Source organism: Macaca fascicularis, chromosome 15 (assembly GCF_037993035.2).
Source record: "Macaca fascicularis isolate 582-1 chromosome 15, T2T-MFA8v1.1".
Lineage (NCBI taxonomy): Eukaryota > Metazoa > Chordata > Mammalia > Primates > Cercopithecidae > Macaca > Macaca fascicularis.
Genome location: NC_088389.1, coordinates 19766514 through 19793823, shown reverse-complemented (window position 1 = coordinate 19793823; position 27310 = coordinate 19766514). Strand labels below are relative to the sequence as shown.

The following is a 27310-nucleotide window of genomic DNA, read 5'->3' as shown; positions in this document are numbered from 1 at the left end:
TGCCTGGGGGTGAGATGAGGTACACAAGCCCTACCCTACTTCACTCCCCTCTTCCTTCCTGCCCGAGAGGCCCCGGCTCACCTGGGATCCAGCTGAGGCACAGCAGGTGTTGATATGTCCAAGTCCTCCCTGGCTGCGGGGGACAGGGGACAGAGGGACAGCTGGCCACGCCAGGAAGCCTGGGGACAGACCCTCGGACATCAGGGTCAGGAGCATCCAGGGTGCAGCCCTCTTGGCCTAGTGACGGGGATCCCTAGGGGAAAGACCTAGGGGCCAGGAGGTCATGGAGACAAGACTCGAACCCCGGATTGGGGCCCCCAGGTCCTCCTGTCCTTTGTGCAGGCTCACTTTCAGGTTACCCTGGCACCAGCAGGGGCCAGCCTGGTTGGGCCTGGGAATTCAGAGATGGGTGTCAAGGTGGGCCTGGAGCACAACATAGGCAGATGCCGGGCCGAGCCCAACCTTGCTACCTACCCCCTGGTAGGGGCCTTGGGCAAGTCATGGCCACTCCTGAGCCCCCATCTCCTCATCTCAAAAATGAACATCATTCCCACTCTTCCCACCTTTCAAGGTTTTTGAGGCTTCCTATGATAGTGTGGACAAAAGTCACTCTGTAGACCATCAAAAATTGCCTAGGCCGGGTGCGGTGGCTCACGCCTGTAATCCCAGCACTTTGGGAGGCCGAGGTGGGTGAATCACCTGAGGTCAGGAGTTTGAGACCAGCCTGGCCAACACGGTGAAACCCCATCTTTACTAAAAATACAAAAATTTGCTGCGTGTAGTGGCATGCAGGTGTAACCCCAGATACTTGGGAGGGTAAGGCAGGAGAATCACTTGAACCTGGGAGGTGGAGGTTGCGGTGAGCCAAGATCACACCATTGCACTCCAGCCTAGGTGACAGAGCGACACTGTCTCAAAAAAGAAAAAAAAAAACCGCCCAGAAGAAATGTGTCATGTCACCCTCTGGGGCATTTCTGTATCCCTGTCACCAAGGCAGAGTCTGGTATGGAGTAGGTGCTCAGTAAGTGTTGAATGAATGAATGATAAAAGTTACCTATTACATACCGAGTGTCACCCAGGGAAATTTCCATAAGGTGTTCTCATCTTCACAGCAACCCCAGGAGCTTAGGTATGGCCCATTTTACAGATAAGGAAGCTGAGGCTCAGAAAATGAAATTACTTACTGAAGGTCACACTGCAGGTGGCTGAGGAAGTCAGGATTCACACCTGTCTCTTGAGCCCGTGTCCTTTCGGGTGCTCAGGTGCCCACTGAGTTATTCCTTCCCTAGGGTGCGCTGGTGAGTGTTCAACAAACAGTTCCGGGACGAGGGAGATTTGTACACACCCCTGACTTGTAGCATTTGCCAGTTCCCGTGGTGTAAAGATTCCCACCATGGCTGATATCAAGCAACCAGTGTGGTATCAGCTGTCTCACAAAATCCCTAAAATGTAACAAGCTGCCCCCATGAGCCAGAAGCCAGCTTAGTGCACCCCCATAGCCCTCTCCTTTGCACAGCCCCGTGCTCACCTAAGAACAGCCGCAGAGTTAGGAGTGTCCCTCGAGGCTGAAACAGCAGACCGGAACTAAGCCAATGGCTTGGGTGGGAGTACCTGTGCCTGTAGACCCCCAGCCCTGTCCACCAGAGGCCGTGGAGCTCCCTGGCGTCTCAAAAGCACACAAAGACTTGGTTGGATGGATGAGACCTGAGGATGGATCTGCAGGACCGAGACTGGAATATTAAGGTCGGCCAACCCCACGGCGTGCGATATTCCTGCCAGGCCTGGAGCAGAGCCCTGTAAACGCCGGGATATAATGGACAATAAAAGTCACTGGAAAATAGTGACTCTCCTAGGACCCCTGTCATCTCTGCCACATGCTGCCACTGGAACCGTGAGCCCTGTGATCATGAGGCACAATCGTCATGTAAATATATAGGGTCTCTCGCCAGCCGCGCGCCAAGATTTATTTTATAGAGACAGTGGGGGAGGGGGCCAGCTCAGTTTCATTGTCCTGGTAACTTTGTAAAATGCTTTGCCGTCACCTCCCAGCTCCTGGAAGGATGCAGCAGGAGCCCAGCGGCCTCACTCGCCCTCTCAAAAGCGAGCTCCCCAGAGGCCCTGGACACCACCTTCTAGGTCCACAGGCCCGAAGGCCTGGTGTCCATAAGGCTGGAGCTCCCGGGAAAGTGGGTTGCTGGAAATACTTGTTGCAGGGATATTGCTGTTGCATGAGTGCTGGTTGTTTATGATTACAGGAATTATAATGGTAGCAGTACCCACATTGATTGATGGATGGATTAATTGATTGATTGAGACAGAGTCTCACTCCATCACCCAGGCTGGAGTGCAGTGGCTTGACCTCAATTCACTGCAAGCTCCGCCTCCCGGGTTCACGCCCTTCTCCTGCCTCAGCCTCCCGAGCAGCTAGGATTACAGGTGCCCACCACCACGCCCAGCTAATTTTTTGTATTTTTAGTAGAGATGGGATTTCACCGTGTTGGCCAGGCTGGTCTCGAACTCCTGACCTCAAGTGACTCACTCACCTCAGCCTCCCGAAGTGCTGGGGTTGCAGGCGTGAGCCACCCCGCTCAGCCCAGTACTCACATTTATTAAGCTCTTCTGCATACCTGGGCCCTGATAGTCCTGGGCTGGGATTTTACCTGCATGTAAAATACCTCACTCGGTCCTCACAGCAGTGCTACAAGATGGGTCCTACTGTGGCTCCCAGTTTATAGAAGAGGGAACTGCAAAGGGATGACCCTGGGACCGGCCCAAACTCACATGGCCAGACGGAGGCAGCACCGGATTTGCACTCAGGGCTCTCAGACCCCTGAGCCCGTGCCGGCTGCCGCTCCACCTCCCCACTGCCTGGCCTGCTCTTCCCAGATCCAGGACATTGCCTCCCTGGAGCTCCCTTCAGTGCCCCACGTTGAAATTAATGGCCGCTTCTGTGATTCAGCAATGCAGTTAAGCACTTTGGGGTTTTTTGTGTTGTTTTGTTTTTTTTGTTTTTGTAGAAACAGGGTCTTGCTCTTTCACCCAGGTGGAGTGCAGTGGCACAATACTAGCTCTCCACAGCCTCGAACTCCTGGGCTTAAGTGGTCCTTCCACCTCGGCCTCCCGAAGTGCTAGGATTACAGGTGTGAGCCACCACGCCTGACCTAGTTAAGCACTTTGATTGGATCCCGCCCCCACCGCCAACACACACACACACCCATATATGTACACACTCCATCTGCTCCTTCGCTGAGGGGAGGGTGCTCTGGACACACTGCTGAGGGTGTCCAGGTCAGGACTCAGGCCTGCATTCCCATCCAAGCTCTGCCTCTGCAGCTAGGACTCCCTGAGCCTCAGTTTCCTCATCTGTCAAATGGATACACTGTCTGCCTTCCAGGGTTGTTTTGTGAGCACACAGGCTGCCACTATCCCTGAAGGATCCGGCCCAGCACTTGACACTGATGGGTGCCCTGGGTGCATGCCTCCGTTCACACACCTCCATGGCTGTGTGTTGGGGAGCCCAGGAGGCATCCAAGCCACAGCTCCATGTGGCTGTGGCTACTGTGCATGAGGAGGGCAGTGTGCAGGGGCTGGAGGGCTCAGAACTGATCCAGGGTCCAAGAACAAATTCCCTTAGCAATGCCAGACCGAAAAGATCTGGTTTTCTAGTGCCCAGAAATGAGCACGTGATGAGACGTAGGATCCCCAGCTTAATTTCAGAGCAACCCAGTGAGGCACAGATCCTCTGTCAACCATACAAGAAACATCTGAACAAGAAGAGCCCTTCTAGACTGTGGAGTCCAGCCCACCCATGTTGCGGGTGGGGAAACTGAGGCCCAGAGATAGCCTGTGACTTTCCCAAGACCATGCAGCCCTACAGGAGTCCGAGCTCTGACTCCGGGGCCACCAGAGCTCACACAGAGCAGCTCAGAGCACAAGCCGCTCCCGCAGAGCTAAAAATGGCCACATACTTCCTAAGCCCAACTCCAGGGTTCAGTGAGGATCCTGGTCAGGAGAGCGACACTGGAAGGTGCAGCGGTTGCCGTGGCGTGGCCCCAGATGCTGTCATTTTGTGCCAGCCCTGTCACACCGTACGGGTGGTAGGACTGGGTAAAGAAGACGCCGCCACTCGGACGCGCTCAGCTGTGCACAGCTGCATGGAGATGGTGCTGGGGGCTCGCGGTGACTCTCAGGAGGCCCCGGCCTGGCCTATCTGGAGCCTTCTCTGTGAATTGACGCTGGCAACGCCCACTAGCAGGGTTGTAGGGGCATGGATCTGTGGCCACCTCCTCCAGGGGTGCCGCATGCACCAGGTCCTGACTGGGAGTCCAGCCCCCAGGGCCTGTGGACGGCTGGCCTGGGCCCAGCCTCAGCCCCCCCAAGGGTGCTGGTACCTGGCATCTGCCCGACAGTTGGGGCCGGCTGGCAGGAAGGTGTGTGGCAGGTGGCGGAGCCTCGGTGCCAGGATCTCACTCGTGCGTCCTCCAGGGCCTCAGCTGCTGTATGCCTGTGTCGGTCCCGGTGGTGGTGGAGCTGCAGATGGGGCACGAGGGTGGTTTGCCCAGGGCAGAAGTGGCACGTTCTGAAGAAGGAAGCAGGCGCTGGCCACGGAGAGCCCCTCTTGGGGACCAAGGGCTGTGGCTGGCCTGCAGAGCCCAGATTCCTCTCACAGACTGGGTGGTGGGGCGGGGGTCTTTCTAGCCTCCGTGCCCTTGATCCCACGGCGTCTTCTACTGGGAATCCCCTTCCCCTTTATTCCAAACCCTACTGGTCTTTCTGGGCCACTCAGGTTTTCTACCTGTTGTCCAAAGCTCCCCGTAAGCTGGCCCAGCCAGAAGCAGCAGCCGTGTGTCCTTTTCCTGGGCAGCTTCATGCTCTTTCTAGCTTGTGGATAGCGGTTCCAGGGCCTGCTCCTAGGGACCTGTAAGAGCAGGAGCTGTGTCTGCGTCGTTTTGGGGTCCCAAAGGGAAGACAGGAACACTCCGCGTCCTCTGATCCTGGATCCGCACCCTCATTTTGGAGAATGCAGGGCTCGAATAAGGATGCAATAACAATCAAATAACAACCCCATTGATGGGGTATCTGCTGTGTGCCCAGCCTGGCTCTAAGCTCTTTCGACTCGTGCGATGTCTTGTAACCCGCCAGCACCCTGGGCGGTAGATACTACCATTGTCGCTGTTTTACCCCTGAGAACGCAGGTGTACACAGCTGGGATGTGGCTAAGCCAGAACTTGAACCAGGACTGCCACCTGCCAGGGCTCTCATCTCATGGGCAACCAAGGATTTGGGCCCAGTTTACAAAGGAGAGAATAGAAAGGGTTAAGCTTTTAAAGGGACAGCAAGACCTGGGCACGGTGGCTCACGCCTATAATCTCAGCACTTTGGGAGGCTGAGGCCAGCAGATCACCTGAGGTCAGGAGTTCGAGACCAGCCTGACCAACATGGAGAAACCCCATCTCTACTAAAAATAGAAAATTAGCCGGACGTGGTGGCGGGCGCCTGTAATCCCAACTACTCAGGAGGCTGAGGCAGGAGAATCACTTGAACCTGGGAGGCGGAGATTGCGGTTAGCCAAGATCATGCCGCTGCACGCCAGCCTGGGCAACAAGAGCAAAACTCTATCTCAAATAAATAAACAAACAGCAAGAACAGTTATGCTATTCAGCATCTTGCTGGGCCCCGGTGTGGATAGGTGGGGAGCGAGCACAAGGACCAAAGGAAAGGACCCTTATCCCTCCCTGAGCCCACACTGGTCTAATCGGGTGGCACTGCCATCCGATTCCAGTCCCTGGTGAGCAGGGGGCTCCGTGGTGGCTGTGACAAGTTCCATTCGCCTTGGAGGTGGCAGCCGGAGCTATTTTTAGAGCAGCGCGTGGTGGGGGAGTTTCCTTTTGGCGGTGTCTGGGGACTGGAGTCTTGGGAAGGGGAAGTCCCATGCGGAGACAGAGGCCCTTCTTCCTGCACCCAGCCCAGCCCAGAGAGGCCACCCGGCTCCCTGGAGGCACCGGCACCTCATGTCCGTCCTCAACTCAGAGCTGAGCAGACCTTCCCTGGAGCTTCTCAGGAGCCACTTCAAAAGGTACCCAGACTTTCTCTGCCTCCTGCTATGGGAGCCGCTTGCTCTCAGGGGTGTGTCCAATGATGGATGGGGAACCAGGCCCTAGGGACCTCCAGGGCTGGGGCTCCAAGTACCTCGACCTGGCTGCACCTCTGCCACCCACCACTGCCCATTTGGCCAGTCCCACCAGCCTGGCAGGACCTTTGCCACTAGCCTGGGACCGGGTGGCTGCTGATGGCTGGTTTTACGTTCAGTAATCCCCGCGCTTGGCCAGAACTTCTGAGTTTCCAGGGAAGCAGAAAAAGCAAGTTTTCTTTCTCCAGGGTGGGTTTTGTCTGCCCCTTCCTGCCTGTAGGAAGGAGACAAAATTAGGGGAGACCAGGGGCTTGAAAGCTTTCCCTGCATGGAGGCCACTGGATGGGGAACACCAAAGCCCTCCAGCCCCGGGGCTGTTCCGCTTGGTCCTCCTTCCACTTGGTCCTCCTTCCACTGTCGGTCAGCAGGGTATAGCTGCGGTTTGAGACAGGAGTCTCTGCTTTGAAATTCATCCCTTCCCTTGAGCCCTAGGCTCTCCCCAGGGGCCCGCCCTGGCATGAGTTGGCCTGGGGGGCCAGGCTTCTCCCTCCTGGCCTCAGGTGTTTCTGTACTAAGTCAGCAGCCCCTTACCCAGCCTCTCCTCTGCCACCTGCTGGGGCTGTTTAGTCTCTACCCCCAAGGAAATTTCCATGTTCAAGTAGAGAAGACACAAGGATTAGACAGAGACAGCACGGGTGAGCAGGCTGTGGAGCTGGGAGTGACTGAGTGAGTCCAGGAAGGCTGCCTGGAGGAGATGCCCAGGAGAGAAGTTTGCTGGGAGGCAGCTCATTCCAGGCAGGAGGAGCAGAGCCTGCCAAGGCCTGGAGGTGAGAGCAAGATCATTTCCCCAATCAGGCAGGGGTCTCTGGGATGAAGGACCTGCTAGCGGGCCTGGGACTCCTAGAGTGAGACCGCAGCTTTCCCCAGCTGCATTGTGATCTCCAAAGGATCACCTTAGGCAAACGATTCAAATGCAGACTTTGGAGAGGGTTGGATCTGAGTTCAGAAACGGGCCATGCTGCTTCTCAGCTGCATGAGCTTGACAAGCCATTTAACTTCCCTGCACCTCAGTTTCTTCATCTGTGAAAGTGGAGGGCTTGCAGACCTCACAGCAGGGATATGCTGAGCTGCTGCCTGCAGTTCCCGACACAGAGAAAGCACTCAACAGATCTCAGCTTCGTCTTCAGGGAGGCTGGGAGCGAACCCAGCCTTGACTAAGTCCCAGAGTCAAGAACCTTCTGGGCAGAAGCCAAAATGCCTTGTTGCTCTTTTAACTGAGAGACAAGATGTTTACAGCTCCTGCATTTTCTTCTTCCACAATTGGGTTTTATTACCCGAGGAGGAAGTGAAAGGTGATTGCAATGCTCCTCGATTTTCAAAAAGGCGCTGGGAACCCTGCAGTGTGTGGCCCAGTTGGTTTTGAATCGCCGGTGACTTTTGGCTGATCTGTGACCACAGGGATGCCGAGCCTTCAGCAGAGGTTTCTTGGGGTTGCAGGAGGGTGGGAAGAGCAGGAGGATGGGAAGAGCCCCCTCCACCTACTGGTCAGAGATTCATTCCGCCGACCCCCTCTGGGTGCCCACTTTTCACCAGGCCCTGGGTGAGGCACTGGAGGTTTAGAGATGACCACAAAGGTCAGTCCCTGCCCTTAAAGGCTGGCTGAGGAGGCAGACATGGTGACAAAGGAAGCGGTTTGTGCCCGTAACAGCCCACCTTTAGGGAGAAACCTGTGTAGATACCACCAGATGGGAAAGGGAAGAAGGGGCCTGAGTGCCCCCTGGATGCCCAGTGTGTACTCACAGAGTCCTCGCAGCCTCCCTGCCAGTTCGGGCTGTTCCTCTTTGTGGATGGGGACGTTTAAGGCTCAGGGAGGGGACGGGACTTCCCCAAGGTCCCATAAGAAGTGCCAAGACTATGGCCGGGCGTGGTGGCTCATGCCTGTAATCCCAGCACTTTGAGAGGCCAAGGTAGGAGGATCACCTGAGGTAAGGAGTTCGAGACCAGCCTGACCACCATGGTGAAACCCCGTCTCTACTAAAAATACAAAAATTAGCTGGGCGTGGTGGTGTGCGCTTGTAATCTCAGCTACTCGGGAGCCTGACTAGTGTGTTAGGTCCTCCCTGCCAGCCAGTCTGCCTGGGTGTGGTCGTCCTTCCAGCCCCTGGGCTTGCGCTGAGTTTCTTTCTGCAATTGCTTGCTCTGGCTGCTCTGAGAAGCAGGTTCAAATGACAGGAGAATCGCTTGAACCCAGGAGGCGGAGGTTGCAGTGAGCAGAGATCGCACCATTGCACTCCAGCCTGGGTGACAGAGCAAGACTCCATCTCAAAAAAAAAAAGAAAAAAGGAGTGCTGAGATGAAGGAGGGCCCAGAGACCCGGTCCTGGCAGATGAGGGGGACTTTGCCCATTGAGAGGCACCAGTGGGTCTTTAGTCCAGGGCTGGTGCGTGGAATGACGTGGAAGCGCCAGGTGCTGTGTCGCTGGGGAGGGGGGCCGGTCATTTAATATGGCTGCATATAGGGCCTGGCGGATATTGGGGGCAAATGCATGAGGGCAAGCTTGTGCCAGGTGGTCAGGGAATGGCTTCCTCCAGTGTGCGGACCTTGTGCTGTGGAGTTTCGGGAGAGATCTGCAGGTTCAGGCTTGTGTGTTAGGAAAACCTTTCCATGGCGGGCTGGAGGTTGGGCTGGAGGGGAGTTGGAGGCTGAAGGTGACTGTAGGGACAAGGCCAGCACAGGGTAGAGGCCCCGGGGTGAGTGAAGACATTTGGAGGAACAATGGGTGGGACTGGATGAAGACCAGGGTGGGTCCTGGAGGCTACAGCGGCCCTGTTTCTGGGTAGGCACCACGTGGCCCCCAATCAGCTGGCCTCCTGATCCTGCAGGCCCACCCTGGGGGAGGCCCCGCCACCCTGAGGAAGGGGGCAGCGGGGAACCTGTCTGCATGGCCACCTTCCAGGAGTGGCTCATGGTCCTGCGTCCCTGCACCGTAGAGAAGGTAGGCTTCCGCTGGTCATGGAGCTACAGAATCGGGGTGGGATGAATGGCGTTGCGGGTGGAGGGCTGAGGCGAGCGTGAAGGAACACAGGACCCAGCCGGAAACCAGACACCATCTGTGGCTTGTCCCCTCCAGCTCGACAGGCCCCCATGACTCTGGCCTGAGATCAGGCTGCTTCCTGTCAAGTGATGAATGGGCAACGTCTGCTTATCCTGAGACCAGACAAGAAGGGGGGCCGGGGCTGGGGAAGGGCCCAGCCGCCAGCGCCACAGCTCTGGGCCAGAATTCATTCATTCAGGCATTTATTCACACCCTCTTCCAAGGCAGTTCGGACCAAGGCAGACTTGGTTTCGAGTGTCAGTTCTGCCTGCCGCCTGCTGTGTGACCTGGCACCCGCCACTTAACCTGTCTGAACTTTGGTTTCTCCTCTGAACAATGTGGAACATAGCGGTGCCTGCCTAGGTGTCTGTAAGGGTGAACGAGGTACACGCAGCACTGGGCACCTGCCTGGTGCATGCGTGGTACACGCTGTGTTGGCGGGGGCTGTTATTCTGGTCCTCCCTGCCAGCCAGTCTGCCTGGGCGTGGCATTCCTTACTGCCCCTGGGCTTGTGCTGTTTCTTTCTGTGATTGCTCAGTCTGGCTGGTCTGAGGAGCAGGTTCAAATGGCAGCTCTCTCCACTGTGTGGACTTAACTTTGGCAAAAACCATGTTTCTCCTTGGAGCCTTAGTTTCCTCATCAGCAAAACAAGGGTGATGGCACTTTGCAGGTTTCTTGGGAGATGCCGTCTCACCCGTGGATGTTGGCTGATGTTGAAGTCGGTTCAGCCTTGACCCAGCCAGCGGCCAGGTGCAGTGAGCTGTCCTTGCCGAGCCTCCAATCTCCAGCTCCCTGGGGCACGTGTCAGTCAGCGGAGCCTCTGCAGGCTGCCTGAAGGCCCCAGGCAGTGGGCATCCATCCTAGGCCCCTGCCACCAGGAGCCAGCTGGACCAACAGACATCGCCCCTGGTGCTGGCACTGGTGCTGCCAGTACCATTCGCTCGGGGCAGAGAGAAAGCTGTGTGTGCCTGAGTGCGAAGCCACAAGGACGGCTTCCTGCTTTAGGGAAAACAACCTGTGTGAGGCTGTCCCCTCGGCTGGAGGCCCAGAGGAGGGGCCTCGCTCGGAAACTGCGGGGGAGTACAGTGTCTGGCCGAGGCTGACCTCCAAGGCCAGGAGTGTGGTTCTCCCTGGGCTTGGCAACACCTGTCAGTCTGGGAGCCACAACTTCCTTTGCCACCTCTACCCTCTGCTTCAGTGGACAGAACGAGACCATGCCTGTGCTCAGAGCCTGGTGGGCATTAGCTGACCCCTGACCATGCCTGTGCTCAGAGCCCGGTGGGCATTAGCTGACCCCTGACCATGCCTGTGCTCAGAGCCCGGTGGGCATTAGCTGACCCCTGACCATGCCTGTGCTCAGAGCCCGGTGGGCATTAGCTGACCCCTGACCATGCCTGTGCTCAGAGCCCGGTGGGCATTAGCTGACCCCTGACCATGCCTGTGCTCAGAGCCCGGTGGGCATTAGCTGACCCCTGACCATGCCTGTGCTCAGAGCCCGGTGGGCATTAGCTGACCCCTGACCATGCCTGTGCGCGTGCACACACAGGAGAAGAGGCAGGCGGGACACACACTGTTACCGCCTGCGGGGTTCAGAGCAAGGAGAGGTTAAGAGCCAGTATATGAATGCACTTCCGTGGACCCCGGTACACATGGATCCTTGCAAGCTCATGCCCCGAAACCTGCTCCAAGCGGGGTCCTTGGACAGAGCCCGCCTGGTGTCTGAGGTCGCGCTTCACTGGCCGGGCCACGATGAGCCACCAGTCTCCATGAAGTGTGGCATTTAGCAGGGGGCACAGGGGGGACTTCCCCTAGGTGAAGTTTCCAAAAATTCAGAGGCAAGGGCCGCATGACAGCCTTGGTCAGAAAGGCCACTTGGAACCTCAGAGCCAGCCCATTACAGCAGCCGATCCCTTCCAGCAGGTGCCTGTATTAAATAACCAAGTGCTCGTGTCTCCCTAGGGTCACAGCCCACATTAGTGAGAGCCTCACCATGGCCGGGCAGGGTGCGGTACAGCGGTGGGCTTTGCTTCGTCAGCCACGGCTCATGAAGATGATGAAGATGTTTGCTCCAGAGCAGTCCTAAAGAGGCCATGCAGCGTAGGACATAGAGCGGCCATCTTGGGTCCAGCAGCCCCAGCTCTGTCACTTACCAGCTGCGTTACCCAGGGCAGGAGCGACCCTGGGCAAGTCCCTGCCTCAGTCCCCGTGTCTGTCACATGGAGGTGATCACTTCTCCATTGTACAGCGAGGGTAGCTTCAATAGCTAAGTAGCCTCATAGCTAAAGCCTCAGAGGTCCCTTCCCATGTGCCAGGCTCTGTGCTAAGGAGTTTACAGTGACCCTAAGAGGACGATCTGACTGTTAGCCCATTTTCCAGATGAAGAAACTGAGACACAGCGTGGTTAGATGAAACCAGGCCAGGACCTGGACCCCCGCAGTCCAGCTCCCCACCAGCCTCACTGAACCCTGAGGCTCCTCCCAATCTGGTCCCTAGGTGCCTGGGGACACACAGCAGGCGGCAGCCTATTGTTGTTCAAAGCCAGGAACCGGAGCTGGGAAGCCTCACTGTGCAGCTATCCACAGTGCCTTGCAAATGCAGGGCCGTTGCTTGAGGCAGAAGAAAAGCCCTCTTTGAGGTGGTGTTCAGTGTGGCCTGCGGCTCTGGGTCTTGCATTCCATGGATTTTTGGCCCCTGACTTGGGCTTGGCAGCCACTACCTCATTGTTCTGCAGCTTGGCAGGAGCCGCGGGATCCCAGGGACAGGCAGTCCCCAGTGTTACCCGGAGGTGCCTGCACACATGTGCTAAGGGTCTTTTCCCTGCTCCCTGTGGCTCGTCCTTCCACGTACCCTTTGCCCCCTAAGAAGCAGTTTCTGGCAGGAATTTCCAGAGCAAAGGGCTTGGGTTTCTGTTGGGGAGTAGACCAATAGAACAAAATGCCTAAAATCCAATACCCATGGAGAGCCCCAAGAGGCAGTGGTTCCTTGGAACAAAGACGGGGTTTAGAGTCACTGAGAGCTGGATTTGAATCCTTTCTCTGCAGCTTATTAGCCTAATGGCATCGAGCCTCTTCTCTCTGAGCCTCGGTTTCCCCATCGATAAAATGGGTCTACTAACAGCCCCGAGGGTGAATGGGAAAGACCTGGCTCACATGAACCCTCATCCCTTCCTTTCTCCCTTCCTCCTTTCCCCCGCACCTTCCTGCCTCCTTCCCCTCAGCAGGGACCCTCTCTGGCTGTCAGTGAGCAGGGGCTTGCAGAGTCCTCCGTGGCTGCTGCTTTCCTAGAACAAGGAACATCAGCACCCACTGGCTCCTCCCTGGAGGCTAACGGTGTCGCAGGTTCCATTAGGTTCTGGACAGAGCAGCTTGTAATGACTAGGGTTTGGCAGCAAAGGCAGTGTAGACAGTGGTGCTGCATCAGCTTTCTGTGGTCAGTGGGGCAGAGTCTCTGGGGGCTCCAGCCCCTGGGGACCCTGTGGGGGAAATGGGCCCTTGTGGTCCGCCAGCCCTGAGATCACCCCTGTGCATCAGCAGCACAGGCCCCATTCTCAGGTGGACAGAGGGCCCATTCTGGGTGGAGCCGACTGGAAAGCTGATGGTGTTGCCGTGTAAGACCTGTGGGGAGTGCAGTGCCGTAGTTTTGGACAAAGATGCAGTTGTCGGTTCAAGTCCTGGCTCCTCTTGCCTGTGATCCATGGGACCCGGGCAAATCTCTTAACCTTTTCGTGCCTCAGTTTTCTCATCTGGAAAATGGGACCATAATAGACCTTACCTCATGGGGTTGTTGACAAAATCAGATGGGCTAATAGAGGTGAAGAGTGTAGGACAGGGCCCAGCATGATCAGGGCCCTGCAATTATTAGCTCTTATTCCTGGTCCCCCTTGCACTGCTCCTGGAGCCCTGCCTGTGTGAGGCCACAGGTGAGCTCCTGAGAGTGTGCAGACCATGGCCTCTGGCCACAGCTGTTGGAGAATGCGGTCAGCGCCACGTGGGGAGGGCAGGAGTGACATTCCCAGGTACCTGCTAGGCTCCCCCGCAGTGGGATTTGCCCAAGGTCTCAGCTGGTGAGTGACAGGGTCGAGATTCACTGCCAAGGTTTCCTGTACATGGGAGGCCCCAGGGCAGGTGGGCAGGTAAGCCGATGCGTGTGTGGGTCTCGCAGGGGTGACCTGTGGGCCGAGCCTGGTGCCTTCTGAGATAAAGGTGGAACCTTCCCACTGAAGACAGTTCTCCACCCTTTCCCTGGAGGTCTCCCTAAGGGCAGAGGACAGTGAACATGTCACCTTGGGGGTTCTGGGGCTGCAGCCGGAAACAGCTGCAGAGCCTACAGGAGGCTCTGTTTTATCTTCAAATTCGTGCGCATTTTACATTCTGCTCCCTCTCGTGTTTCCCCCTAACAAAGATGCCTGGAGAAGGTGCTCCGTGTTTATCTGTTTGTCCTGGGGCTCTTCATACCCTGGGTCTTCCACTGTGTCATCTGGGGATGTCACCTGCTCTCCAGTACAGGAACTCAGCACAAATGGTGGAGACACTGAGGGTGCCACGGTCCCATCTGCATTTGAGGGCTTGGCAGGGAGAGCACTGAGCGCTGGGAGACCCAGGTGGGAGATGAGGCCTGTGCTGAGGCAGAGGCAGGGGTGGGGAGGGAAGAGGCAGGTGCACCCATAATGCCCCTCCATGTAACACTGATCTAACAGTGCTCTGTGTGCACAGAGTAAAGACAGCAAGAGACCTGCTGATTGGTCTGTCCACACTGGGATGAACCACATCAAATGGCCGAGTCTGTGGGTCAAAGTTGGTTGAGTTTCTGCAGCTGCCCAAGCAGGAGACTGTATGAGCTGGGCTTGGCAGGACTTGCAGCCAGCGAGGGCCCCCCGACCCTGAGTTGGGCGTGTTCTACAGTCCATACCATCCACTTCCCTGCGCTCTCACGTCCTGTAATCTATCTTGAGAGAGCAGGTTTACCCCGGAACAGCCTGTGGAAGGTGTGGGGCAGGGAAGGGAGCTGGGCCGCCCTGAGGATACAGAGGGAGAAGGGTGCTGGGAGCCAGCCTGCAAGTTCTGGGGAGCCTCAGGGTGCCTTTGAGGGCACAACTTGGAAGGCCCAGCTCAGCGGGCGAGTTAGAGTTTGGTGGACATCCTTTGAGCCTGAGAGATCTGGTTGGTCAACCACTGTAGCTGGAAACAGACTACAGTAGGGGGGAAGGAAGAGTGACTTGTACCCTGAGACACAGTGGCCGGACCTCTTGGAGCTGGCTGTGACAGCCCGGCGGGTGTTGATGCCTTTCGCACCTCCTGGAACACCCCCGTGTTAATGGGGGCGTGGGTCTACCCGGGAGGGAGTGGCAGGGCTGCTGGCCCAGCAGACTCAGGGAAGACTCTTGGTTTGGAATTTGACTGGGGCGTAGGTGACCAGGTGAGACAGCAGAAGGTGGGGTCTGTCTGGAGAGAGATGACATCTTCGGCTGGGTCCTCCAGAAGCCAAACCTGAGATGGGGATATGTAGGCGTGGGATGTATGAAGTGCCCCTGGGGGAACCACTCAGGGAGGAGGGAGGGCAAGGCCAGGAATGGGCAGGAGATGGACCAAAGGTTCCATCTCAGACAAAACCCGCTGACCACGCCAGGGGCTCTAGGATGTGAGTCACAGCTTAAGAGGGCCCCAACCTGAGACAGGGGACTGGCTTTCGTGCTCAGTCCCTTAGCTGTTGAATAAGGGCCACTGCAGGGGGGCCCTCCGTTCCTCAGGACTTCTGATTCTCCAGGGGTACAGCAGAGCTGCTCTGGGAGCCTAGGCCAGACCTCAAGGGGTTCTGCCTAGGATGTGGTCACACGAGAGGTGCCCTGGGGACATCCAGGGCTTGTCGGGGAGGAGGAGCAGCGGCCAGGAACGGAGGCCTCACCACTTGCGTGATCTAGTGCCTTTCATGCACACCACGTGGGAGCCCTGGCATACAGGAGGTGCTGCAGAAATGCTTGTGAGGCGAGCGCAGATCTCTCCTCCCAGGGAGGAGGAGGGCTTTTCCCCTGGCATCAGGAAGGATCCCGGTGGCTAGGTCATGTAGCTTCTGTGCACATAACCTCAGACCCTGCCCCGGAAGCACTTGTCTGATGGTGGAGGCCAGAGGCTAAAATATTGGAGGAGATGCTCCGATGGCCTTGAGCTCAGGACTGGGCACCTAGTGGGTGCTTAACCAGGGACCTGTGGCTGCTGTGACTACCTGTGACCAGCGTCTCTGACTCTCCCAGGGCAGCACAAGCCCTGGAGGCTGAGGGGGGCTGTTCCTTTGCACAGAGGTCTAAGTAGGACGGCAAACAGGACCTCTTGACCCTGGCCTTCCCTGTGTCACACGTGTGGTGTGCCAGGGCCCAGCCAGGACAAGGACATGGGCTCCTTCCCAGAGCCGCTGTCTGCAGCCTGATCAAGGCCTTTCTCTTCTGAGCACCCAGGCTGCCAGCGTGGGTATAGGTGAGGGTGACAATGGGGGATAGGGGTACAGAACGGCTCCTCAAGAAGCAGGGGCAGTGCTGTGGAAAGAACAAGCCTTTGGACTCCAGCAAATGTGGGGTTGAATCCAGTGTCTTCCTTCCTGGCCTTGGGGGCTGCTGATGGACGTTTACCTGCCTGGAGCTTCTTCCGGTGGGAATAATCCTAGTGACTTAGGACAGTCTAACAGAGGGCGACTGTGTCACCCGGGGATGTCCAGTTGTAGCCCTGCCACTTCAGAGCTGGGTGGCCGTGGGCAAATTACTAAACGGCTTTGCACCTCAGCTCACGCGTCTGTAAAATGGAGTGAGCAAAAGCCCCTCCTCCTTCTGAGGGTCTCAGAGAAAGTGACCAGGCCGCTGTTTTCTGTTGCAGCTCGTGCCCTTGTGAGGCTGGCATGCAGGATGGCAGGACAGCCCGGCCACATGCCCCACGGAGGGAGTTCCAACAACCTCTGCCACACCCTGGGGCCTGCGCACCCTCCTGACCCGCAGGTAAGCCCCTCACCTTTGTCTGCAGCACACTGAAGATTCCCCAAGGAATACAGATCCCTGAGCCTCCTTTGTGCAAACTCCTACTGGTGGAAACCCTTCAGCTTCCTGAAACAGAACCTCTTCTTGAATGCTTCCAGTGATGGGGAGCTCACTACCCTATCTAGTGAGCTCATCATTGAATTCAGTAATACTCAGAGAAGCCTCCTCTGCCAAACTCTAGGCTGGGACCCTGGACCCTAATCATGCCCCTGGGTGTTCCGAGTGGATGGAACAGCTTTATCTCGGGGATCAGCGTGGTTGGAAGGGTACAGAGGGTTCTGTGGAGGCCCTGAGGACAGCGAGGGACTCAGAGCAATGGGCTGACTATCCTGAGGGTCAGAAAATTCTTTCTTACAGTGAGCCAGCATTGCCTCCCATTTTGGTCTTAACTGTGTTTCAGTCCCTTTCAGCGTTTGGGAGAACACTGGCTTCTTAACGCCTGCCTCACGCTCTCTGTAGATACCTTGGAGAACCGGGCAGCCTTCAGGAGCTTTTCTGAAGGTGACTTCTAGGTTTCTGAACTGCCTCGTGCACCCCATGCCGCCCGGGCCTGGCACTCCCTCCCTGGCCCCTCTTCCAAGTCGGTGCAAATGCTGCTCCCTCTGGGGAGACCTCCACCTCCACCCTGCTGTCTGCTCTGGGGCTGCCCGCACACCTTGTCCACACACCTGGGTGATGGCCGTGATCACATACATCTCACTGGGGCACTAGTTCCTGGGTCTGCCTCACTTTCTAGACAGAGAGCTCCCCTGGAGCAGGGCTTCGCTGGTGGCACCATCCCACGCCGGGCACAGAGAGGCCCTGCATGCTCGCTGAGTTAAGGAACTGTGGATGCGTGTGCGGCGTAACCACGTAGGATGGGGCTGTGTGCAAGACACACTCAGGTCTGCTGTTAGGCAGCACACAGCCTCATGGGAGAGAAAGATAAGGAACTGAGCAGAAGAACCTTGCGGGCCTGGGGAGCCCAGCACGGCACCTGATCCGGGGCCAGAGACGCGTCCTCACGGAAGCGGCATGCAAAGGCCTGGAGGGGACAGAGAGCTTGTCTGGACAGGCTGACCAAAGCCAGATCCTGGAAGGTCCTGTGGCCAGCTTAGAATGATGAGAAGTTCTCTTACGTGGTGTTGGCTTTTTGTCCAAAGGATGTGAGACCTAAATTCAGGGGAGGCTCAGAGATGGCCACCCTCCTGAGCCATGGAGGTCTTGGTCATAGCTTCTTATTAAGCCTCATCCCTCTTGGAAGACTTCAGATTGGCTGATGTTTGACCTCAATGGCAAGGTCGCCATGTATAGTTGTACAGGTTATGCACTGCACAAAGCTTCTGGGCTAAGGAGGCAGATAGGTCTGAAATCCTTCTCCTGTGCTTGCATTATCACCAAGCCATGCTCCGTGGTGGACAGCTACATCAGCCCAAGGAGGGCAGTGATGCTGCAGATTCACACAGAGGCGACACGTGAGCTAGTGGACGCTGCGTTTGTGTGTGTCTCTGGTGGGGGGGTGTGTATATGCATACACACAAGCATGCAGAGGGTCCAAGGAGCATCTATGCTATTTTTACTCATGCAAGGGCCCGTTTCCTAGGTAGAATTTGGGGAGGCAGATCCCAGAAAGCTGGGAAGCCCCAGGACACTGTGGGTCCAGAGTCTACCAGGACATGGTGCTGATGGCTGGGGGCAGCAGGGCCTCCTCGAGTAATGTAGCAATTTGTCATATTAAGTCATTCACTAACAATTGAATCCCCCTTGATTAATCTCCCAGAATTAGCCAGTTGCATTTCGAGCAATTAGGGTTAATTACAACCTCATTTGGCAGAGGAGAGGGCCCCGTAATTATTTCACGAACAAGGCGAAGAGGCGGTGGGCTGCGGTGGTGGCGTTCACGACGTCTCGTCGCACATGTTGGAGAGGGTAATGACATAGTTAAGTGTAATTAGATACGATTACTCAGAGCTGGGCGGCTCTGGGCAGCGGCTGTCGGGCAACGATGCCCCCAGTCCCACCAGCATCTGGCTGGGTTTGCAGAATGGGGACGCAAGGCCACCCATGTGCTGCGGCAGCTCCAGGTTGGGATGGGAATGGAGGACTTTCTCCTCGGCTCCTGAAGCCCTGGGGTAACACTGTCTGGGGAGACATCCTGGCCGTGTCTCGTCTGTTTCAGGACATAGAAACACCTTGAATTAATGGGCCAGGCATTTTCCTTAATAGCAGGAGGCACCGCTGCTTCCCTGAAACCGTCCTCAGAGGAAGGAGCCGGGCTCAGAATGCTTTGATGTGGGCCAGGCTGGTTCCGTACCCAGCTCTCCAACTCTCATTAGCCGGTGAGACTGGGAAAGCGACCTCTCTGAGCCTCAGTTTCCTCATCTATAAAATGGGATAATAATATTATCTCCCTCATGAGGCGGCTGGGAAGACTAAGCGAGATAGTTACTGTAAACATCCAACACGGCACCTCACGTCGTGGGTATTGAGGAAATGTTATGTCATGGATCTTACATTTTAAAAATCATTTCTGTTTTCATAGCTAAAGACCTCCGAGCTGGATAATACCCCCAGTGTAGAAAGAAAGAAACTACAAACACCGGAACTGTGGTTTTTGTTAACCTTCTATGCCCGAGGCTAGTGGCTTGTTCTTTTCAGGAAGCTTTCTAGCCTTGAGAGCCAGCAGCAGTGAAAAAATATTTGCTGAATGCGGCAGAACCATATATGAAATTCATATATACTTAGGAAAGCTGAACATGCTTGCTTTTATAGAGGTTTCTAATGAATGAATGAATGGAATTGAGGAAAGAAGCTTAAAAGGCCTCATGCTTTTTAGATTTTACCAATTTGCTGCAGAGAGCTTTCATTGGGAATGAAGTGTAAGCCTCAGCCGACACACTATGAATCACGTGAATTTCCAAGAAGGGGAAAGGTATTCTTGCCTGAGAAAGCCCCAGCTAATGTGTCTTCTGTCTGGAAAGTCTTTGCAAACCCGCTTGGGATGTGCCAAGTTCAGTTATATTTGGGCGCTCTTCCAAGAGAACTTTTCAGGGGATGGGGTCAGCTCTTTCTAGGTGTGCATTGCAAGGGCCGAAATCTTTGTCAAAACCTTCCCAAAGCAGTGATGCTAGTTGGTTAAGGTTTAATGACCAAATATCAACGGCTATTAAAATTAAGTTAGTGGAGCCAGGCATGGTGGCTCATGCCTGTAATCCCAGCACTTTGGGAGGCCAAGGTGGGTGGATCACCTGAGGTCTGGAGTTCAAGACCAGCCTGGCCAACATGGTGAATCCCCTTCTCTACTAAAAATACAAAAATTAGCTGGATATGGTGGTGCTCACCTGTAATCTCAGCTACTCGGGAGGCCGAGGCATGAGAATCGCTTCAACCCGGGAGGCAGAGGTTGCAGTGAGCCGAGATTGTACCATTGTACTCCAGCCTGGGCAACAGAGTGAGACTCCATCGCAAAAAATAAAAATTAAAAAAAAAAATTCCGTGTCTGCTAACTGTTGTCAATTCAGCAAGCGTTTTGTTTCTGCCATGGGAGGTGCCCAGTGCCTGCCTTTGGGGGGTTCCTAGTCTACTGAGAAGCTCTTCGTGGAAGCTCCCCGGGAGGGATGGACAGATGCTGGGAGAGCCCAGAGAATGGGGAGGCCAGTTCTGCTAGATGGATGATAAGGAATTTGTGGGGGGACAGACAGAGGCCCCAGACCTGAAGGTGCATGGTCAGTCAGGTTAGAGAAGGTGTTGAAATACCCATGCTTAGATAAGGTAAAAGAATAGTGTTTATGAAGGTCTCAAATCCATGCTATCTCATTTGAAATTGAATCTGTAGCAGATGAGTGCATTATGGGTTTTCAGGTGGCAAGGGGGTGCTTGGGTTGGGTTCTAGATTAGATCACTGGTGGCTTGTGCTCAAGGCTCAAGGAAGGTGAAAATAGGGAGTGAGGAGACCCCTTCTTCACTAGGCGAGATGATGCCTCATGGGGCTGCAGCACTGGGGGCTGGACATGGGGAGAGAGGGTTCCAGAGACTTACAGGGGAAAGCAGCCACACTTGGTAGTGGAAGGGATGAGGGAGAGGGGGTGTCAGGGGTGGCAGCTGGATCTCTTTGTGGTTTCATCCTTCATGTCTTTGCTTGTGAGTCATCGGAGCTGGTTCCAGATCATCTTTCGTATGTTTAAGCTTAGCCTTTTCCAGACTCAGTTAATGAGAATTGTCCTGGGGGAACCACAGTGATTTAGATCGTTTTGGGTTTTGTTATTAGGAATCTTCCATATGATGGGCATTGGCTCACTGATCCCATGAGCCAATGGCCCACGGAGTGCGGTGCAGACATCTAAGCTGAGCCAGTAATGGTGGTGGTTGTACAAATGGCCCAGTGCCTGGGACTCATCTCATTTAGTACTCCGGCCGACTCAGAGGAGTTGCTTATTGAATGCTCCATTTTGCAGGGAAGGAAGCTGATGTCATAATCTGCCATCGCGCCATCAGGGGGCAGAGTTGGGATTGGGTCCAGGCCTGCGGGATCCCACGGTGCCCCTTCGGGCAGCTAGGTTCTTCAAAAGGGATGACTGGCTTTGGGTCTGAAGTTAGCCGGATCGTGAGGAGCTGAGCTGGACTGGCCTCAGAAGTCTGACAATGTGGACTCTTTGTAAATCATGCCCTTTTGTGCAACACAGATTTAAAATATATCACTATATATGCATCTACCAAATCCATTAGAAGTTCCTTACCCACGGTGTCAGATGTCTTTAAAGGTGAAATTCGTTTATAAGAAATGTCATCCTGATGAAGTGTGCTTTTTAAAATCATAGAAACGGTTGCCTTAAAATTAATGATGCATTGCAAATATCAGGGAAAAAAGACCCATCCAGTGTAAAGATGATTAAAATTCAGGTCAGAAGTCTGACTTAGTCAGGCTAAATTTTTTAATGAGATTTCAGAAAATTAATTGGGCGAATGCATTTTTATTCTTTATAGCATGTAATTTTATGCTCCTGTTTAAAAAAAAAAAAAAAGATTTGTCTATGGCTGAGGCTGATTGTGGTTCAAACATTTTAAACTCAAATTAGCGCAGGGTGGGGGGTGTTTGTGGCCTAATTTGATCTGACTTGGAGGAGAGAGCGTGGGTTTGTCAGAGCTTTCTGGGTGAGGGTGGCTATAGTGGTCTGCGACATTGTCCCCGCCCCCCAGTCTCCCAGTCATGCCTTGCCTCTTCCGGAGAAAGCCAGCGACATTTCTTGGGAGGTGGGATTGGGGTGGTGGTGGCTCCGAGACCTCAGCCGTCTCATTGGCTCCTGCTCGCCAGTTTCCTGCTGCTCCCCAGGGCCCTTGTTCCAGTGGTCCCTCCATCCTCCTCCTCTCAAATCCCATGTGCCTGCCCCAGGCAGCTCAGGCCTCCTGCCTCGTGCCCACGGTGACAGGCAGCACAGTGAGTGGTGATGCTGCAGGGTTAGCCTCCCTGTCCCCCAGCCCCTCGACCCGTCTCCTCTGCCTTTGTGGGAGAGCAGAGGGCCCCCGCGCCCTGGCGGAGGGGCCCGAGGAGTCAAAAGTGGTCTCTATGGCGTTGCCCCACAGCGCAGCCCTGGAAGGGAGGCTGAGGGCCGCTCTTGCCTAGCACGGTCCCTTGACAAATGGTCCTGGGTGACAGAGTCGCAAGGTTGTGTCTTTTACCCGTCCGCAGGTGCATGTCAGCCCCACGGCCTAACTGCAGCCCCCAAGGTTACTGCCAGCCCCCGGGTCGGCAGACCTCCGAGGGGTGGGAACGGCAGGGCGATGATATCAACAGCCGAGAACCTGCGGGCTTGTCCACTGCTCCCCAGGGAAGCAGGTGCCACCCCTAGGCCCATTCGACAGATAGCAGCACAGTCACCGTCACCACAGCAGCTGGAGAATGACATGTCCCGGCACCTAGTGCCAGGCCCTCTTCCAAGAGCTTGCATTCACTCATCCATGTAACCCCCAGCAGCCGCCTGAAGGGGGTACTGTTATGATTTCAACTATACGGAAGAGGAAACTGAGGCCCAGAAGGCTCACCCAAGGCCCACAGCCAGGAAGTGGCGGAATTGAGGTTTGAGCCCGTCTCCATGCGCCAGCATTGGAGTCTCAACATCAGAGCCAGAGCAGTGGTTACCCCTCTGCCAACTTGTGCCCTGGGGTGCGGTTGGGGGTGTTATTTTCCCCAGAAGCCAGAACAGGGTTTCACACAGAGCAGGGACAGTGAGCAACAAAAACCAGTTTTCTGGGCTGGGTGCGGTGGCTCACGCCTGTAATCCCAGCAGTTTGGGAGGCCGAGGGTGGTGGATCACCTGAGGTCAGGCGTTCAGGATGAGCCTGGCCAACATGGTGAAACCCTATCTCTACCAAAAATACAAAAAAATTTAGCCAGTTGTGGTGGTGGTCGCCTGTAATCCCAGCTACTCGGGAGGCTGAGGCAGGAGACTCGCTTGAACCCGGGAGGCGGAGATTGCAATGAGCCGAGATTGCGCCACAGTGCTCCAGCCTGGGCAACAAGAGCAAAACTCTGTCTCAAAAAAAAAAAAAAGCAGTTTTCTGAAAGACCATCGAGGTGGTCGGTCCTTAGTCAGCAGTGATCACATTTGGGGCCACCCTGGGCACACTGTTCTGGGGCCAGCCCCATGCCTGTCTCGCAGTTTAGAGCCGCACAGACACTTATCACCAACATCATCTCCCGGAGTCCTCAGAGAAATCCTGGAGCCAATGTCCCTGTGTGTGGATGACCAGCCCAGGATCACTTGGCTGCAGGGGCAAAAGTGGAACTTGCGGGGGGCTGACCCAGGAGGGGAGGGAGGTCTTGGAGGTGGCAACAGAGAGCAGCCAGGCCTTCCAGGCCAAGAATACAGTTCACCCTTTCCCTTCTGCTGAGAACCCCCAGGTGCATCAGGGCCAGGACTCTGCCACCCAGGCAGCTGCCCCCAGGAGACTGGTGTCCTGAGGTGCCCCACACCTTAGCAAAGGCCACCCTGGGAACAGGGTCCCATGGCAGCCCTGGGAGTGCAGTGGTGTCCCAGAGCCTGCTGGACCATGCCCCTAACACACGTGCTGCCATCTAGGAAGCTGCCCCACCAGAGGAGCTGGCCTCTAATTGGGTTGGATGGGCTGTGACAAGAAATGCAAATCTGGGTCATCCATATGCATGTGAACAGCTGGAGCCTCAGCCACCTCCACCCACATCCACTAGGAGCTTTGACCCCACTGTGGAGCTGCACAGTGTAGCCTCCCAGGACGGGCAGTGTTGGGAACCCCGGCCAGACTCCCACTAGTCACAGTGAGAAGCCTGGTCTCCCCAGGGCAAAGACCCTCTGGGATCACTTCCTCTAAACCCTTCACTGTGTCTGGGGGAAACTGAGGCCCAGGAGGGGAGGGAGCCTACCCCCATCACTGGCGGTGCAGCTGCCTCTAGATCTGACAGGGAGTTCCAGCCTGTTTCCTGGTTTGCGAGATGGGATTCATAACTCTTGCTTCATGAAGCTGTTAGGAGTTTGGAGACATAGAGCTGGCTAAGCAGCTGGAAGCTGGCACATAGTAGGCGTCTAATGCGCACCACCTCATGGTTATTTTTATGAGTACGTGCGATTCCTCTGAGTGCTCAGAAAGCTGCCCTGGCTGTTTCTGAGGGTGTGTGATTTCAGCTGCATTCCTAGAGGTGATGGCGTCTGAGTCACAGAGTCCCACTGTGCGCCAGGTCGTGTCGGGCGCATTCCATGTGTCATTCCACAAACATGCTCCAAGCAGTTGCTCCGGGCAGGTCAGAGCCTCAGTGCAGAGGACGTGGAAGGGACTAGACGGGCCCGCTTTTGAAGAGGCTGGTAGCGGGGCATGGGTCAGGGCTCAGGTAACTGAAAGAATGGAGGCTGGAGCAGGAAGTGGCAGTTCTGGCCGCTCAGGGGGTCTTGAGCGAAAAGCCGAGAAGAGATCTGAGCTGAGAGCCCACCCCATATGGAGCAAGGGCTTGGGCACCACAGTCCCCAGTCCTGGGGTCACATCCCAGCTCTGCTGTTCTTCGCTGCCTGATCAGAACAGGTCACTGCTACCCCTCCAAGCCTCAGATTCCTAAATGGGGACAGCAGTGAGGCCTACTTATAGGGTGGTTCTGAGTACCCAAAGAGTTGGCGCATGGGTGGTGTCTGCACACAGCCCAGCATGCAGTAGGCACTCAGGGATGCCTGCTCTTCTTAGGTTTGCGCTCCGTGTACAGGTGTATTTACCCAATAGACATTGGCACTTGGTGAAGAACTAGAAGTACCATATGACCCAGCCATCCCATTACTGGGTATATACCCAAAGGATTATAAATCAGGCTGCTATAAAGACACATGCACACGTATGTTTATTGCAGCACTATTTACAATAGCAAAGACTTGGAATCAACCCAGATGTCCATCAGTGACAGACTGGATTAAGAAAATGTGGCACATATACACCATGGAATACTGTGCAGCCATAAAAAAGGATGAGTTTGTGTCCTTTGTGGGGACATGGATGCAGCTGGAAACCATCATTCTCAGCAAACTGTCGCAAGAACAGAAAACCAGACACCGCATGTTCCCACTCATAGGTGGGAACTGAACAATGAGATCACTTGGACTCGGGAAGGGGCCTATCACGGGGAGGGGGGAGGGGGGAGGGATTGCACTGGGAGTTATACCTGATGTAAATGACGAGTTGATGGGTGCCGACGAGTTGATGGGTGCAACACACCAACATGGCACAAGTATACATATGTAACAAACCTGCACGTTATGCACATGTACCCTAGAACTTAAAGTATTAAAAAAAAAAAAAAAAAAACCATCATCTTCCTCTTCCAGCAGCCCTCCAGGTCGGGTCCCCCAGCAGGACCCACCATGAGAGGTAATTAGGCCTCGAGGCTTCAAAGTCAAGGTTGGCCCAGCCCTCACCTTGCTGTGTGCCGTGAGGCCTGGACTCCCATCACTCACTCCCGCAGGAGGGTGTTCTGTAGAGTTCCCTCAGCCAAATCTGGAAGAGAGATTTTCTTTTTTTTGAGGTGGAATCTCACTGTCGCCCGGGCTGGAGTGCAGTGGCACGATCTCAGCCAACTGCAACCTCCGCCTCCCAGGCTCAAGCAATTCTCCTGCCTCGGCCTCCCTAGTGGCTGGGATTTACAGGCACACACCACCACCCCCAGCTAATTTTCATAGTTTTACAAGCATTTTTGGGCCAGGTTGGTCTCAAACTCCTGACCTCAAGTGATCCGCCCACCTCAGCCTCCCAAAGTGCTGGGATTACAGGCGTGAGCCACCGCGCCCGGCCTGGAAGAAACATTTTCACTTTACTTTTTTCCCTGCTTTTCCAGTGACTTTCTGTTTCTCATTAAGTCATGATTCAGGGTCCCAGAGTAGGGATCACCACATAACCAGGTTCCCCTTAGGCACCCTGGGAGAAGGACGGAGGAGAAGTCGATGGACCCAGCTTAGACCTGCCCAGGGAACGTGCCCCTGCTCCACAGCCATCTCAGGCTGAGACCCAGGTGGTCCAGCCAGCAGTTCCTGGTGTTTCCGGGTAGGGAAGCAGCTGTCAGAAGGACCAGTCCTATAGTTCTCGGTTTGGTCTTGATTCCTTCCGCCAGGGTGCTGACGCCCAGAGACACCTGGTGCAGCACCCAGCTCAGTGTGACCCTCAGCAAAGACCCATTTCATGCTAGAAAGTTGAACGGCTGGTTCCTGCTTCAGTTGGGGCAGTGGCATGGAGCTGGGTGATGTGGGCATGGCTGGACCCTCTGGGCCTCAGTTTCCTCATCGGGCAAATGGAGACACAACAGGGCCCATCTCACCATAGGGCAGCCCAGAGATGTGGCATCCTCTCCCCTTGTCTGTCTCCTCCTTCCCTGGCCCAGGGTTGGCGCCCCCTCCTGCCTTTTCCTGAGAGCTCACTGCACAGATGTCCCGGGGCCCTCCTGGCCACTGCGGCCTCACCTGGAGGCTCCATCCCTGGGGAGGTCCCAGCGCAGGATCACGTGTTCCAACGCTGGCCCCTGCTGAGTCTTCGTGGAGCTCTAGTTTCTTCCCGGCACCCTAAAAAAGTAGTTTATTTAAAGCATGGGCTCAGTGTGTAAGGCCGCACATTTTTTTGAGTGGGGGACAGAGTCTCCATTACCCAGGCTGGAGTGCAGTGGCATAATCTCTGCTCACTGCAACCTCTGCCTCCTGGGTTCAAGCAATTCTCGTGCCTCAGTCTCCCGAGTAGCTGGAATTCTAGGCATGTGCCACCACACCCAGCTAATTTTTGTATTTTTAGTGGAGACGGAGTTTTGCCATGTTGGCCAGGCTGGTCTCGAACTCCTGACCTCAAGTGATCCGCCTGCCTCAGCCTCTCAGTGTGCTGGGATTACAGGCATGAGCCACCACATCTGGCCAAAGCTACAAATATTAACCTGCGTTTTCTTGTCTGAGATGGGGAACGGCTGTCCCAGGAGGGGAACTTACCATTTCTTACAATGACCTGGGGCATTTGGCATGGTGGCCATGGGCGGGGGAGACCTGACCTGCATCCAGCTTGCTGGACCCCAATTTGGGCATCAAGGATTCAGGAGAGGATGAGATGGGCAAGGCCCCTGGTCCCACGGAGCTAACCCCCGGGGATGGGATTCAGCGACAGCAAACAAGCAGTCAGATAATGAAGGCGGTGATAAGGGCAGTGGGGAGCGTGAACAGCCTCAGTTTTTCACCTGCAGTGGGGGTCCTTAAGGGGAACCAGGGACCCTGTGCAGAAAGCCCCTGGGGGTGCGCCTGGGAGGCTCTGAGAGCAGGGTTGGCAGCAGAGTCCCTCCTTCACCTTAGAGGGTGCTGTTGGGGTGCTGGGGCTCTAGGGGTCGTCCCCAGGCCTCTGCTCCAGCCTGGCTGCTCACGGAGACCCTCTGTCCTCTCTTCCAGAGGCACCCCAACACCCTGTCTTTTCGCTGCTCGCTGGCGGACTTCCAGATCGAAAAGAAGATAGGCCGAGGACAGTTCAGCGAGGTGTACAAGGCCACCTGCCTGCTGGACAGGAAGACGGTGGCTCTGAAGAAGGTGCAGGTGAGCTGATGACCCATGGGGTCAAACCTGCA

At 55.6% G+C, this 27310-nt stretch overlaps 1 protein-coding gene across 4 annotated transcripts in view; it reads left to right on the top strand.

Moving 5' to 3' along the window:
* NEK6 (NIMA related kinase 6) overlaps positions 1-27310 on the top strand; it is a 97427-nt gene that overhangs the window by 29451 nt on the left and 40666 nt on the right. For 3 of the 4 annotated variants that reach the window (XM_045373797.3, XM_005580810.5, XM_005580809.5), the window contains exons 2-3: positions 16085-16203; positions 27138-27278. In XM_045373797.3, coding sequence (XP_045229732.1) covers positions 16114-16203; positions 27138-27278 — 231 coding nt within the window. In that variant the 5' untranslated portion in view covers positions 16085-16113. Of the gene's footprint in view, positions 1-5976; positions 6077-16084; positions 16204-27137; positions 27279-27310 lie in introns of those variants that run through there. The other variant, XM_065530089.2, reaches the window with a different exon arrangement.